The 17,221-nt window shown below is 34.9% G+C and overlaps 1 protein-coding gene across 3 annotated transcripts in view; it reads left to right on the forward strand.

Moving 5' to 3' along the window:
• The window catches only part of Atp2b1 (ATPase plasma membrane Ca2+ transporting 1), a 105,164-nt gene that overhangs the window by 36,364 nt on the left and 51,579 nt on the right, over positions 1-17,221 (forward strand). For all 3 annotated transcript variants that reach the window (XM_071609655.1, XM_071609653.1, XM_071609654.1), the window contains exon 2: positions 9,992-10,421. In XM_071609655.1, coding sequence (XP_071465756.1) covers positions 10,214-10,421 — 208 coding nt within the window. In that variant the 5' untranslated portion in view covers positions 9,992-10,213. The remainder of the gene's footprint in view (positions 1-9,991; positions 10,422-17,221) is intronic.

Here is a 17,221-nt window from a genome sequence, read left to right on the forward strand (position 1 = left end):
AGCTGGAAATTGCAAAAAAAATCAATTATCAAACAACAGATAAAATGGGGATAAAAATGGGAAATCATTTTATGCTTAGTTCTGTAATCAGTTGTTCTAATACTAGAATAAATTTTTGCAATCTAGAGTTTTTAATTAATAGAACAGAAAGCTCTTGTTAACTTACATGTTAACTTACAGATAAGATTTATGCCTCTCTCAACATTGCCAACTTTATTTTTGTGAGCTTGTTCAGTGACATAATGAGCATCCTGTTTCCTTAAGTATTTAAGTGTAGGTTCTTGTGAATTGACAGGATAGAAGCTCTTAAGAACTGAGTAGGACGACCAAGCAGCTGGTGTGACATTCAAGTGTTCATGTTGCCTTCTAGCTCCTGAACAGAAGGAAAAAAAAACCTCACTGTTTTAATTTAGAAATCTCTTCTTTGACTATAGCTGAAAATTTCAACATCAGAGAGACTAGAAAATGATAGAACATTTGGTTCTCATATTTAACTGGAGCTATAGTATGTTCTTATATTTGGTAAGTTGCACAGGGTTATATAAAATTAACTTTCCCTATTTTTGTGCTTTTCAAAAGCTTACTTTTAACTATGAAGCTTACTGTAAGAATGAAAGGTTTCTAAAATACTTAAGTAAAACAATAGAATAGGAGAAAAAAATGCAGTTTTATTTTGGGGGTAGGAAAGTAGGAGGAGGCAGGTATCTAAATTATATAGTTCTCTTTTAAATTTGTTATAATTAATACTTTCAGGTATTTAAGTTAATTTAATGTGTGTCCTAAATGTATCAATGTGAGTTTTCACCTTTTTACTTTGAATGAAGGAAATTATTTATAGTATTTGTGGAATTATAAGGTTTCAGTAGAAAAAGGTCAATATACTTGGTATTAAAAACCAAAGCAGTTCAAAGAACCAGCTTACAGAATATTTTTAGAAAATGGTCTGTTTTTAATTATCCATGCAAATTAAGAAAAGCATAATAAAAGAACCATGAGTAATTTGCTTGTATTTTCATCAGGAAATTTTAGATCAGGCATGACAGTTCAACAATTTGTTCCTTAGTCAAAGCCCAAGGCACATTTACCTATAATAGTGAATCTCCAGACCAGTAGCATCAGCATCGCTATCATCTGAAAAGTTGTTAGAAATGTAAAGTCTCACACTGTGCCCAGATCAACAGAAGAGATTTCTGAGGTGTAGCCCAGCAGTCTGTGTTTTAAGGAGCCCTTCAGATGATGTTGTTGCACACTAAAGTTTGAAAACCACTAATCTGTAGTTATGTGGAATTAACTTTTAAATTTATCTTGGTTTGGGTAAATTAAGAAGGATTATGGTTTTTTGACTCTAAGTAAGTACAACATTGCAAAATTGGACCAGTATCCTAAGGAGATACAAGAAGCATTATAAGATGGTACCAACTAACCTGTCCATAAGGCAAACATGTCTAAAGTTAGCTTCAAGATATCTGTGTTTGGGATCATTCACATTAAAAATTTATCATGTATTCTGCCTAATTAGTATTTTGTTGGCATAAACAAATAATCTGTGCTGGAAATGACAGTTATCAAAAGCCCCAGGGAGGATGAATCACCAATTTATAAAACCTGTTCTTCTTCAGTATGGCATATTCCTTTATAGACTAAAGGTTATGGGAATGAGAGCTGCATTTGGGCTTGGAATAAGGCGACTGAGTCATTTTTTTCACACTTTCACTGAGCCAGACTGCTATAGTGTGGTTCCATCATTTTAATTGAATTGTGAAATTCTGAAATATGAGAAAAACAAACAAAAAAACCATAAATAAGCCTTGTAAATGCACATGCAAATAATTTGTTATTATCTGTAAACCAGTCTCATTTTCTCTGACTAAAACCAGATGAAAACAATTATGATAAAGATTACTGTGCCACTCAGCCCCTCCCCATCGAGTCCCTTGACAGTTCTTCCAGAAGCGGAACAACAATAGAAAGTGAGAGCAAGCAGCCAGAGATGGCAAAGTGGTGAGAACAAGAGTGGAACCATGGAGGACCATTCTCACAGCCGAACATTGCAAGAGTGGGGGAGTAATCAGGAGTAGCAGACGTTGCCAGTGGGCCAGATAAGGACTAAATGGCATTGGTTAGACTTAAGAACAACAGGGGTCCTTGGTTACCTAGGAATGGTTGCAGTAAATAGCCAAGGAGAAGCTCAGTTGAAATGGGTTGAGCTGTAAGTAGCAGATGAAGAAACATCAAATTTCAGAGAAGACGGTAGCTAGGTGTGAGGTTGAGGGTTTTCTTACCAAATGCCTTTATGGGTAAGATCTTTGTTTCTTTGTCATTTATTTTATTTATTTTTTTTTAAAGAGAGAGAGAGAGTGTGTGTGTGTGTGTGTGAGAGAGAGAGAGAGAGAGAGAGAGAGAGAGAGAATTTTTTAATATTTATTTTTTAGTTTTTGGCGGGCACAACATCTTTGTTTGTATGTGGTGCTGAGGATAGAACCCGGGCCGCACTCATGCCAGGCGAGCGCGCTACCACTTGAGCCACATCCCCAGCCCCTCTTTGTCATTTATTGATTTGGCATATTTTTATTTTGCTTAGGTAATCCTAACAAATTACTTCCCAAATAAACATGTCATTCCTTCCAGGCTTTATGAAATATTGAAATTCAGTATTATTTTGCATACCCTTGAGGATCTAGAATGACTCTGGTTAAAAACCATGGCCACGCAAGAGTAATTCATTTGAAAATCTGAAATAGCTTTTAACTTCTGTTGTCTAAAAGGATTTAGAGGAAGATTAAGTTGATCTTGTATACCAGGGTAATTTGAAAACTCTTTGAAAGCTGATTTTCTCTGAACTCATCTAACACAGTTAGCATATTACTTTAAGCATGTTATAAGGTTGTGTTTTGCTCTGCTATTTGAATTGTCATTGCTTCTGTTGCAAAGCCTCTTTTTAAAATTGATTATAGCTTAAGATTCAAATGAGCATTTTTGTTCAGTAAATACTGAGCCTCTACTATGTACCAGATAGTGCTGGGGGTTAAAAATGAATGGCACAAATCCCTACCTTGTGTTCAGAGTTCTTTGGGAAGACAGAAAGGGAGGTAAACAAATCCTTGCAGCTATGTGATAAAAACTATAACGGAAGAGCAAATTAATGCCTCCCCTATTTCCTACTCTGAGAGATTTGTTAAAGTCGTCATGTCAAATTTGTAACTGACAGGAGCTATAACTTGCCCTTTAAAGTAGTGTACTTAGTCTGTGCCTTTTGAAGAATCTACTAGATGATCAGTAAATTACGAGGGGAGTGGGACTAATTTTAGTCAACACAGACACAGGATGGTATTTATGAAACCTTTGAGATTAACAAACCAGGCATTGTAATCAATGCTTATTGTCTGCCGTAACACTTCTGTGAAGTTGAAATTCTCTTTGGTAAACTTATTCATTTATGTGTATATTATTCATTGTTCATCTGATGTGAGTTACTTTAACGAAGCTGTATAGCATTTATATGCCCCTTGAAAAGTGAAAAATGTGAATTAAATTTGCGCCATCCCTTGGTTTCTTCTAAGTGTTTTAATGAAATAATCTGAATATACCAAAACTTCATACAATAAACTCCCCACCATTTATGATCTTCAAGTGTCTACTCTTTGATATGTATAATGTCTATCATTTTACACTTTCCACTATTGCACTCTAATAGTTTACCGTAACTTACCATTTTTTACTAAAAATTATTTTAATTGTTGGAAGACTTCAAGTTTTCAGTGTGTGAATCAGGTCAAAGTTTATTTTTTTGCCCCTGCTGAAAATGACTCTGTAAGATGGCTGAAAGATCATAGCTCTTCTTGCTAAAATAGGAGATTGCTCAGGCCTGGTTTTGCCTTGAAGTAGTTTTTCAGTCTAATAGGCATTAAATTTAGGTTCAGTTATGTAGCAGTTGTATTATCTGTGCTAGTTGGCTTTTTGTTGCTGTGACAAATACCTGAGGAAAACAATTTAGAGGAGGAAAGATTTATTTTGGCTCATAGTCAAATGGCTTCCACAGCGTTCTGGCTATATTGCTCTGGAACTGAGGTGAGGCAAAACATGGTGGAAGGGCATGGTAGGGGAAAGCTCTCAGCTTGTGGCACCAGAGAAGGAGAGAGAGGAAGGGTCAGGGTTAGGGATAGGAAATACCTTTCCAGAACATTCCCCAGTGATTCACTCCCTCCAAGTAGGACACATTTCCCACAGCCTCCACCACCTCCCAGTAGTACATTCAGTGATCAGTGAATTAATCAATCTACTGGTGAGGTCAGAACCCTCATGATCCAATCACTTCCCCAAATTTCCATTTTTGAACATTGCTACTACATTGGGGACCAGGTCTTTGGGGGACACTGTATCCAAGCCATAACACTATTCATTTAAATAAGTGGTAAGTTTTGGGTTGTTTACCTGACTTGTCAGCACTACTGGTATCTAGGAGGGTTGGATGGAGCAGGGCTGGATGAAGTACTTTATGAAGTAGTTCTCACTTAATCAAATGCCAATGGCAGCCATATGAAGACCAGCTATAAAGGTTAGTTATCCTTCTTCCTATAACTGCCTGGCTAGTTGCAGAGGAAGTGGAATTGATTTTATGTTAAAGGAACATACACACACACGTTCACACACAAGAAAATGGAGGTCTTTCAAGTGTTCTTTTAAAAACTATTTTTAGTTCTTTGTCGGTCTTTTGGTGCATCTAATTATTAGGATGTCAGTGCCCATTTTGAAGTACAATACATTTCCCTGATAGTAGGAGCCTCCATAAGACCTGCACAGGGTTATGAATTATCTCATAATTTAACCATTGTTGGTCATTTACTCTTGTTTTTAATGATTCTGTGAGTGTTTAATACTTGTTTTCTTTTATTGTAAGCATCTTTGTCCTTTTTAGAAATAGATGATTATAAGTGTTTGTTTTCAGTGACTATAAAATGAGCAATTGGACTTGATCTCTATTATCTCTTTCAGTTGTTAAATACTAGGATTCTTTTCTTTTTATTACTTAGAACAATGAAGGCTTTTAAAATTTTATTTATACTTTGTATTTTATTTTGATTGTAATTGAGTAACTTTTATAAAATTCAATACTTTGCATAATCACTCCAAAAACTTTGTGATTACTCTGATTATGTTGCTACTTTAATATTAGCATGATGCTGCTAATTAATACCAATAGAATACATATTTAGCTTGGAGTGAATTGAACCTTGGTCTTTGCATACAGGCTGTTGCACCTCTTGTGTATCATATTTATACAGTTATATTTTTTTCATTAAATATAGGAGCCATACTTTTGTTCCAATTACATTTAGCCTCACTTCCATCTGTCTATCTTATCCTGTCATCTAACATATTTGCTGATTTATCCAGCTTTGAGTCATTTATAGATTGGATAAATACAATTTCTATGTCTCCAGGTCACTAATAAATGTTTAGAATCAATCAGGAATTGAGTGCTAAACAATGCATTTAAAAACAAAAACATTTCCTTCCAGGTTTTTCCTCGTTACTAATGTTTTCAGTTGTGTTAGCATATATTTTCTCGCTTTCCTGCCAGAATCTTGTTTATCATTTCATATTTCACCCAGCTCCATATTTTACCCCATAATTAATTAATTACCCTATACTTCTTTTAGGTTTTTTTTTTTTTTGATTATCATGTTGAGTCTAGATAACATTCATGCAACTTTTCCATGATAAATCAAGTGGTTTTGTGAAAGAAGAAATTGAAATTGTATTATTAACACAGCTCTTATGAGTGCCAGTCATTACTAGGCTCTCACAATCATCCTTTTATCTTCTTTTAAGACCCTGCCCATTCTTAAGAAAGCTTGTGTATCAATAGGGATTTACCTTATTCCCTGTCTTAAAGATCATAGCCATTTTTGCCCAACTCTGGTTTTCAACTTCCTCTTTTCTTTGCATATGTTCTCAAAGACTAACAACTAATTTGATCAGTGATGTTATTTATCCTGGGATATATTTTGTAGACTAAGAGTACATAGAGTAGCTGTGTGCTTTCTTTAAATTCCCCCTCTTCTGTGCTTCCACTTAATGTGTTTGTTCCCCCCTTAAGATTTTCAAATGGAAGAGTTAAAAGAAAATTAAATAACAAAGACAATTAAAATAGTTACTCTACTTATTATTTTATCTCATTCCAAATAGTGGAATTGCTTTTGCTTGTCATTTTGTAGCAAACAAGTAAAAAGCACAACTTTTTTCTTGTCATCCACATGTTTGTCAGTGGGGCATATGAATGAAATAGTAGTTAAAGAAGCAAACGGTAGAAGAGAGATGTGATAGACAATGAAGAAACTGATACAACCTGATATATAATTTGTTGGTAATTGGTAATTCAAATAGTATACTTTTTGAAAAGTGGCTTATTCTCAAATTGGTTGCTTTTCCCTGGACATCGTTTTCTTACACTGGGGAAATTGAACATGATTGGTAATCATGTGCTTATCAAAGCTGCAGGTTGCAGAGTGTTGGAAAACTAAATCTTTAGAAGGAATTAATTGATAAATTACTAAAAAGATCAAGGATAGGACAAAAGATCAAGGATAGGACCAATCTTAGTCATTGAATGACCCAGAGACTCAAATGATATCACAGGTACATGCCTTGCTCATTTGGTGTGTGTGTGTGTGTGTGTGTGTGTGTCCGTCCGTTCGTCCATCCGTTCCTTTCCTACATGCTCTGTTCTCTACTGGATCCATTTCCAGAGACTTTCCCCTGTGGAACAAAATGGCTACAGTTATACCTCATGTTTTTCTCAGATTTACCTTCAGTAAGAAGAAATGTGTCTCTGCCTTGAAGTCACAGTGAAAGAAAGTCGAGCTGCTACTCATTGACCCTTTTCAGGTCACATTCAAATTTCTGAACCAGTGAAATATGGCTGGGGGCAGTATCTAATATGGATTCCCACTCAGATTTACTGAACATTGGGCAAGGGCAAATCTCTAAATATGAAGTGAGGCTGTTACTGAAAAATGGGGAAAAGGATGTTGAAGTGGCAAATATTCATAACCATACCCCTTTAGTACCAGTTTGATTAAGTAGGTACATTTGGGATTATTTGACTGTTTTTTTTTTTTTTTTTACCTATAGAAACTTCCATTATGACACTTCCATTGTAAGTGTGAAGACTTAATATGGAGGCATTATTCATAGGAGGAACATGGCTATTTTGTTAAAAATATAGTTTCAACTCCTAGTTCTATTATATATTCTTCTTGTTGAGGACTGTAAGGATATCCAAGAATTCTCTTCTCCTATTTGAATTGTATCAGAAGAAAAAAGATTGGTACATAGGAATAGGAAAAAAAATCAATTTTATTGCTGAGCAAAGGTGAAATGGAGGACTTGGTTTTTGTGTAACAACTGTGAGGTTCTAATATTGAAACAGACATACTAGACATTTATTTCCTCCCACTCCAGGCACTTTGAACAATAGTAGTAGTTTTAACATGGGGATCTTCCCCTTTAATTTTAGAATGCATCGTTCAGTCCTGCAGGTATATGGCCCCAAAAGAAAGCAGAGAGGTGAAAAGCTACTGCATAACATTTGGTTTTCTGGGAAAATCTTCTGTCAGGCAGGACATTTCACCTCAGGAGTAACTGGTGGGGTAGCAGGCCAGGAGTTATTGAGAAAATTTTTTTAATGAAAACCAGAAGACAGATGGACATCCTTCCCTTCAACACAAGACTTAAGAATCTTAATTATTTCATCTGTTACTCAAATAAAAATCGATTTGGGGGTTGGTATTATGTTCAGGCCAATAAATTTTGCGTATGGAGACTTAAGGATGTCTATCAAATAACCACCCTCTCTAGTTTTTGAAATTAGGTTATTATGATAATTGATGTGTGTGTAGGAGGGAACACTTTTTGCCTAGGAGATGAGTAAAATTGGTAATAATTGGGCGAGAATAAGGGTTTGTGAAGTGGGAGGAAGCACACAACAAAAGAAAATGTCTTAGAGAATCCATTACTATCACATTCTTGCAAATTTAACCCAAGGCATCCAAACTTTACTCAACCAGTCATCTTCAGGTCATTGGTTTGAACCCAAGTTTTTATTAATTCTTCAATCCAATAGTTCTCACAGTGTACTCCCTAGATGGATAGCATCAACATTGCCTGGAAATTTGATTGAAATGCAAATTACGGAGCTCCTACTTAATCCTACTAAATTTAAAACTCTGGAGGTGGGGCCCAGCAATTTGTGTTTTAACTGGTCCTCCAGGTGGCTTTGGTACATGCTGAAGTATGTGGACCACATATCATGATTTTAAAGCATCCTCATAATAGTTGAATAGCTAAAGATTAATTTCACTTGGAAGTATGTTTTTGAGTTCCTTATCATCATCTTATTAAATATTTTGGGAAGGAACAGGTGGATTGCTTGGAGATGGAGAAAATTTGAATCAGTAAACCATAGCTTGGTGCCAAACACCCAGGAGTGATTGAACTGCATTTTCCTCTTGTAGGTTCAGATAGTATCACGGAACCTATTTAAAAAGCTAAATGTAGTAGCAAAATGCACAAGGGATTTGATGTAGGAGACTTCAGAATAAGAACGAACCTGGGGAGAAGTGGTTATGATTTATATAGAGGGACTTGAAGATCAGGAAGACAAAGGACTGTACAGAAGAAGTATTTTCAAAGGTAGAATTAACCAGACTTAGTAACTGAACCTGGAGAGGATGGAATCAAGTATAAGATTTCAAGCCTAGGCGATTAGGGTGATGGTGATTGTGGAAAGGAGCTTATTAGGGAATATAATGAATTCAATCTTTGACTTGTTCACTTTGAGGTGATTGTTTAAAGGATATATATGGAAAAAGAAGAATCTTTAGATAAGTCTCTAGGTAAGTTAGAATCTAAGAGGAGATAGAATTGTGGTGAAGAAATTGAAGCACTGCATTCTTTTGTTTCTCCGACTTTCATTTTCTACCATGGTCTGGCACAGTTCTGGGTTCTGAAAATATAGTGGCGAACAAACCCTACCCTCAAATAATATTGTAGGTGGAGGTAGACAAAATAATAACATAAGCAAATGAACAGGATTATTTCAGATAAAACAGAAAAGACTAAAGAGTAGAGAATTCTTTAACTAGGGAGTCAAAAGAAGACTTGAACTCGGTATGGTGGTACATGACTATAATCCCAGCAGCTCAGGAGGCTGAGGCAGGAGGATCATGGGTTCAAAGCCAGCCTCAGCAATTTTGTAAGACTGTAAGCAACCTAGTGAGACCCTTTCTTAAAAAAAAAAAAAAAAAAGAGAGAGAGAGAGAGAGAGACCTGAGGTGGTGACCTGTGCCATTAAATCATGTGGAAGATAGTTTTATTTTGGAAAGTCAGAAGATGGTAGAGTGGCAGAGTGGCCAAGGAGAACTGCAAAACTGTATTAAAGGGTTCATTGAGTTTTTTTGACCTTTCAGAGGCTGTTCCATGTGAAAGATTTAGAGAGATGGCTCCATGTATGAAAAGGAAATTAGAATTAAAAATAGTTGGCACTCAGATATTTCAGCCATTTGTTGTGCAGAAAATTCAATTTCACAGGGCCTTAATCCTTCTTAGGAGAGTACAGAGTAGTAACACCTCCCAGGTTTAAATTGTGATGATCAAATGAGAGAATGAATCTTATTTTATCAACCATAGTGCTTGGAACTAAGTATTTCAGTAATAGCTGTTAGTAACAGTAACACTGAAAAAGGAAATTCAGTTATGGGAAAAGCAGTTTAATTTAATAATGATGAGATCGGATGTCTTTTGATATATGATTTTATTTAGAAGTCATACTTGGATCTTTTATCATGCATGAAAATTTTAAAGGTATGAAACAAATATTTTATAAGCAAACAATGTACCATGATTAGCTACCTGATGGCATTTAGAAAGTGTGCTTATGTGCATTACACTGTAGGACGGATCTTACTAAATTTTACATATTTTATTGCAGATGTGTACATCTCATGATTGATGTGAAGAAATGAGTCATGGACCAAAGGTCAAGATACTTCTCTGGGAAATGTTGCTGCTGATGCTGCTTTACAAAGTCACACAATGAAGTGTTTGGTTTAAGAAAGATTTTCATATTTAAAAGATTTTCATCTTGGAAATATATCAAGTGAAAATTAGATTTTTTTGGGAAACATTTTCCTCCTAATAAATTATACTTGTAATGGGCGACATGGCAAACAACTCAGTTGCATATAGTGGTGTGAAAAACTCTTTGAAAGAAGCTAATCATGATGGAGACTTTGGAATTACGCTCGCAGAGCTGCGGGCTCTCATGGAGCTCAGGTCCACAGACGCATTACGAAAAATACAGGAAAGTTATGGAGATGTCTATGGAATTTGCGCCAAGTTGAAAACATCTCCTAATGAAGGTGAGTTTTGTTTTTAGTCCTTTGTTCAGAGAGTGCTATATATTTGACTCATAAAAACATGTTTATATTGGTTTATATTTTCTTGGCTATTATGTGACCATGGCATAATTGTAGTGATGTTAAAAATAGGTACCTGATTGGTACAGTTAAAGTTAAATTTAGACCAAGAAATAATGTTATAGAATAATTACATGTTTCAGACTAGTGGGATGAAATAGTTTGTCTCGCTGTATGTATTATTGCTGCCTGTTTACAATAACAAGATTGTCTTTCCATTCGAGCTGTAGAGGATGGAAGCAAGCTTGGTAGCCCCCAGGGGATTCAGTGGAAATAAACCCTGCTCACTATTCTTCATTTTGCCAGGTGGTTTAAAATAGTTGTCTTTGCCAGTAGCTGACCAAGTCCTTTTCAACTTACAGGGCATAATCTAGACTTTAATTATTAGTTCAGGAGGTCCTAAAGCAAAGCTTGTAGTTTAGATGGCACATAGTTTTTCACTTAGCAGACATTTCTTTGATTAAAAATAGTTTTCAAACTTTGGACTGAGTTGAATTTTCCCTCATTCAAAGAAACTTTTGGTTTCATAATTCTTGATTTGTCCGAAGTTTCCTTTTGAAATCAAGAAGGGAAAATTTATTGTAACTTCATTGCATTATGGTCTTTGAAATGATTTGAAAAGATGATCTTTGATACGTTGATTGTGTTGAACATAAAATTTACGTTAGGAAATTTCAAGAAGACATTTAAACATTGCAAAGGTGAGAGTAGAGGGAACATATGAGGATGAATGTTTGGTAATTATAATTTATTTTAGTAAAGATGGGGAATTATTACTGTAATATATTAAGTTAGTATATATTCCAAAGTCACTTCTAGAGAAATTATGCAAAAGTGCTTTTCTTAACATATTTTCTGAAACATGCCACATTGCTGCTCATGATAATATTTAACATAATAACAAAAAGTAATTTTTCAAGATTAGAATTTTAAATCACACCAAATATTCTTTGAACATTCATGTAATTTTCTACTGTATCGATAAATAGTTCCTTTGATTTCTCTGAAGTGGTATAACTTAGAAAAACTTAGTGTCAGTATTCACTCATGTCCTAAAAAGCCTTCTTCAGATACTTGGTGTATCCTCTTTTTCTGTAAGACCTGTTAAATTTAAGCTAAACCTAAATTGATGAATGCTTCATGATCACCAGATTAACAGGTGATGTTAACATTAAAGAGTCCTCAGTATGACAACAGTTTGTTCATAAAAGCCTTGTTGAGCTCCAGTTTCAGTTCTATACTTAACTGTCTTCCCCTCTCTGCTCTTAATCAAATTTCTTGTTTTCTAATACTGAATACCTTCCTTTATGCCCTCTCATTTTTAAAAACGTGATTTCTTCTTGGTTTGCAGTACAGTTTCTTCTGTGCTCTTATTTTGGGTAGAATTCCCTACACTGATTATGGTTTAACTAGTGAAGTTAATTGAAACTTTGCTTCTAGTATAGTGGTTTATATTTTAGGAAGCAGTGATTACATACCATTTTGACAACATGGTAGAAGCAATGGATAAGCTCTAGAACTTTTGACATTAAGAATTTTTTGTGAATTATTGGTAGTCTGTGCATTAAATAAAATATGCATTATTTTTTCCTCTTCTTTGTTTACAAATCTTTTGCTCTTGTACTTCCTGGTATTATGAATTTAATATTTGCTAAAATTTGTACAACCTATTGTTTTTAATATTTATGTATAAACGCTTAATCATTTTGCAATGTTCTTTTAAAGACTGTAAAGCAAAACATAAGCATCAGATTAGTATTTGCAGTTACTGAAAGTATAAATAAAAATGGCAACAGCTTTCATAGGAATATTATTTCCAAAGGAATTTTCATGATTTTAGTCTAGTAGGAATATATCACTCAGAAGGCATTGAATATTTTGTCACCGAAACATGATCAGAAATGAGCACCTACCAGAAGTTTGTCTGCACAAAGAAATGATCTAGACAGCAAGCATTCTTGTTAGAATAATCTGTTTATACTCTAGGAAATATGGATTTTGATTAGTAAGGCTAAAGTTGTTTGCCTGTGCCTTTAGTTCTTTCATTTATGAATTCATTCATTGGTCCTTTCATCAGACCTAGGATGTTGATTATCATATATTTTATATACCCTCTTTAAAAAAGTAAAAGTATTGGTTGTTACTGTGAGACAATTATAAGTATATAATTAAATCACATTCCAATTTCAGATATTTTAATAAAATGTAAGAATATGTAACTCTTAGAATTGCCGAAATGTGGGTTGGGAGTATAGCTCAGAGGTACAGTACTTGCCTAGCATGTGTCATGCCCTAAGTTTAATCCCCAGCACCACCCCCCATCAAAAAAAACTGCTGAAATATAGTATTATCAGGTACCTGCTAAGTGTGTAAAGCCTGGAGGAACAACCCAGGAAATTTCTTAAGAACAATAACAACTATAATTATGGATAGCACTGATGATAGGTAGTACTTTTTGTATCAGGTTGGTTATTAACATTTACAAGTATTAATTCGTTTTATCCATCTAATACCTTTACCCTATTTTCAAACCAAAGAGCACAAAAAAGGTTAAATACCTTACAAGTCTCACTCTGGTTATAGTCATATTTTTTAATACAATGGCCATGCTTTTAACCACTGTATTTGGTTATAAAAGTTTAGCTCACATAGCTTGTGAACAAGTTGAGATACTATAAAAGAGGCACATGTGTTCTCATCTAATAAGTTTTTATGGAAAAACAGAAATTTTTTGGAATTACATGGTTAAAAAAAATGGATTATGGTTCTGTGTGTTAGTCAGCTTTCTATTCCCTGTGACAAAATACTGAAATAATCAACTTTAAAAGGAGGGAAGGTTTATTTTGACAATTTTGGAAGCTTTGGTCTATGGTTGGTTGGCCTATTGCTTCCAGCCTATGGTGAGGCAGTACGTCTTTGGCAGGAATACAGGGCAAAGGAAACTGTCTCATGGTGGATGGAAAGCAGAGAGAGAGAAAGAGAGAGGAGAAGCCAGAGTCCCATTATTCCTTTCAAGGGCATGCACCTTCCACAAGGTCCCACAGCCTAAAGATTCCACCATTCTTAAATAGAGCCACAAGATGGGAGCACACCTTCAACACATAGGTCTTTGGAGACATTAAAGATCCAAACAACAGCATTCTCTGTGGCAATCTAGTCTTTAAAAGCATGCCCCCACCTTATCAGTCAATTACATGTTTGTGATTCCTTTTTGTCACACCATACTTGTTCTCTAATAGAGTAGTTCTTGAACTTGTTCTAAGAAGACTGCATGGGTACTGACCAAAAGGAATTATTTTGAACCAGATGTGAGTTTTTTACATTTAAAACTTCTTAGCAGTTCTGATAACCATCATTAAAGGAACTGGAACTGTAAAATTAACTGGAATTGAGATTTGTAACTTTGTATTTTTAGCTCTTTCTTTTAGAGCGAGCATCTGTTTCATAGTCTTCAGAATCTAAGAATGTACTTTTATATCAAAATAACCTGCTTGGAACATCCTAACTGCATAAAGTTACCTTAACAATTTTTGGTTTTGTATCTTGGTTATTTTGCTACAATTGACTTTTTTATTCATATTCTAAATCATACTTCTTGATTCTTTTTTACAAAAGCTTTTGGTATCTTTTTTATTTTAATATGTTCCTATGTTGTCTATGTTATATTTTATTGAATAGTAGGTAGTCTTTCTCTGGTAATAGAATTTCAGGAATGCAGGCCTCTATACCTAGTACCTTATTTTTCAGTAGTATTACATTGAGCAAAACATAAAAATAAATACATAAAAATTAAAGGTGGTACCAGTTGGTATTCTCTAAGAGGCATGGCTTTATGGACTTATAAAGGGCAAGAAGTTAAGTGAGATCTTAAGATTTTTGGTGGTTGCTACAATTAGGTAGAAGAGGAAAAAAGCAAAGCAAATAAGAAAGGAGACAGATAAACTAAAGAGGTGTGGTAGGAAGCAAAGTGGGGTCAACAACATTTCTCCCTGATTGCCCAAAGTTTCCGTGATGTTTCAGATGACAGTTTATATTTGCACTTGCCAAAGTAAACCTGTTTTAATGGTGTCCTTTGACCATGTTTTAATGGTATAATAGAATAAAACTAACAAACATGGAAGTATATTTTAGCTCTTTAAGAAAATCAGCCCTTTACTCATGGTAAATCATTATTAGCTTATAAACTACTATAAGAATTCTCTTATGCCCCCATGTATATGCTTGGTTAGCACAGGCACTGAGCAAGTATTTTCATGGCCATGTGTGTGTCAGCCATCTATGTTTTTATATTTGTATAGAGTCATCCTTGAAATTTTTATATTGATGATCATGCATGATCTTGTCCTAGAAAATTAGTGCTACTATATAATGGATAATTATATGTTTATTGTAATAAAATTGTTTTTAAAAGTCATAGTTGAAAATATTGAAGTAGCACAGCCTTTTGTATGTTGTTGTTGTTGTTTAAGCTTATTTTTACTTTTCAGGTCACAGTAGACATACTTCCTATTAAATAATTCTTTTGTCTTCCCAGTGTCATACATTCAGTTTTCTTTCTTCCTGTCTGGCCAATCTCATCTAGCCAATCTCCTTTGCTTTACTTTAAACATTGATTATCTGAGGTTTCCATCTGTCTGTATATCCTCCTCTTCATCTATACACTCTTGTGGTGATGACATCCATGCCTGTCACTACACAAGCCATCTGGGTGCTGGTGATTCCCACTTGAGCAGCTCATTCAGGATCGCCCTCAAGCTTTGGTCCTGAAAACCTGATTCCTAACTCCTAGCTTTCTCTTAACCCAAGGGTGTCTACTTGTGCATGTCTATGCTACTCCATTTGAGGTCACCATTCTCTCTCGTGCTAATTCAGGTAACATCATGATTGGTGCTTCTTCCTATCTTCTTTTACACTATCACTTTCCTGCTTAAAGCCAGTAGTAGTTTTGTTTTTCCTTCTGATTGAAGTTTAGACTTTGTTAGGCTTACAAATCTTGGGATCTAATTCCTAGTTACTTTTCTAATCTCATCTCCTTTTCCCAATTCCGCACCTCAGTGTTTAGGACATAGCAAAATTTTCAGTTATCTTAAATACTATTATGTCATGTGTGCTTTTGCTTCTGGACTGCTGATTTCTCCACCTAAAATACTTTACCTCCACCTAAAACACTACCGTCTATGAAGAATAAAATACTTTATTCTTTAATAAAGATATAGTCCTTAATGTGACTATTTCTTAAGCATTCTTAAGAGCTCAAGTTTGATATCTTGGGCATTCTGTTATCTACCCCAGCCCCATAAATTTGTATCTCAGCCCTCTGTATGTATGCCTTCTATATCTTCACCATTCCCATCATAATACTTAATACATGGGGTTGTGTTTAACTGGGTGCTTATCAGTCTTCCCTACCAAACTCTTAAGTTCCTGGAGGGGGAAGTACCAGGGAAGGCATCCTTCAGTCTCACTTCTCTTTGGATGCTTAGTGCCTTTCACAGTTCCAGGCACATAGTAGGCTGTTGGAATTGGATATGTAAATTTGACTTTAGAGAAGGGATCACCTTCTCTTTTGACATTGAAAATGTACATAAACACACATTTTCACGTCCTTTCTTGATTTGTATGTTTTGATCTGGCCCTCACAAAAGTCCGGTTGGCTGCTATCTCCACCCAAGATCACATACATACATACATACCTGTACACACATACATATACACATAAGGCACAACTTCAAGTACAGAATTTGATAGAACTGTAGTTTGTGTGTATGTTAGCCATGGTTTTTATTTAAACCCATCTTGACAACATTCCAGTAAATTGCCCTATTTCCGTTTCCTAAATTAGTCTAAGCAATTAAAGAAGCCACATTTACTTGTAAAACATCATGGTTTTGATATAATTTGCATTTTATTTCATAAAAATGTCATTTTCTGTTCAACTATAAAGAAAGTACTGTTGAGCCACTGTGTACTCATAGAATGAATGTAAGCTATTTTTCTCTACAGTCGACCTAAAAAAGCATGTAATTCTGATGCTGCTTTTGATGAGTTGTGGTTATATATTCTCTTTGTAAAGTTAACTGGACCATTAGGAGATCAATCCCATGCATGACCTTGGCCTCATTGCCACTCCACTGAAGGCAACTGAGCCCACAGAAAAAGGCAGAAGATATTTCATTATTTTTACTCATCAATTACTCCTAAATATTAGACTGTATTTGCTTTTGTGCTGCTGTGAATGCTTTGCTTTGGAGTCTTCCCATGATTGACTCCTCAACATTCAGACTCAAGTGAAATGCTAGTTCCTCAGAAAGGCTAGTGCAGTTCACTAAGAGAGGTCTAGTGGCCCTTTTATTGTCTCCATTTTACCTGTTTGCATCTCTAATTATTTTAATTGTATATCTTTTTTTTTCTCCTTTCCATGTAATATGTATTTACTGAATGTGGAATTTGTCTTGTTCACACTGTTTCCTCAGTAATAGAACAGTCTCTAAAAGTAGTAAATTTTCAGTAAATATTTATTGGGTGGTAGACTATTGTTATAAAATGCTTAACTTTATTATTTAGATTAGTAAACTTATTATTAGAAATTAACTTCCCTCAAAATAGAGTTGACATCCATTCCATGCAATAAATTTGTAACATGTCTTCCCCCTTAATAACAGTTGCCATTTAATTTATGACATATCTTTGGTACTTCAAAATAGTTGCAAGTCACACCAACAAATATTAATACTCTCTTCACC

The sequence above is a fragment of the Marmota flaviventris genome, chromosome 3 (genome assembly GCF_047511675.1).
Source record: "Marmota flaviventris isolate mMarFla1 chromosome 3, mMarFla1.hap1, whole genome shotgun sequence".
Taxonomy (NCBI): Eukaryota; Metazoa; Chordata; class Mammalia; order Rodentia; family Sciuridae; genus Marmota; species Marmota flaviventris.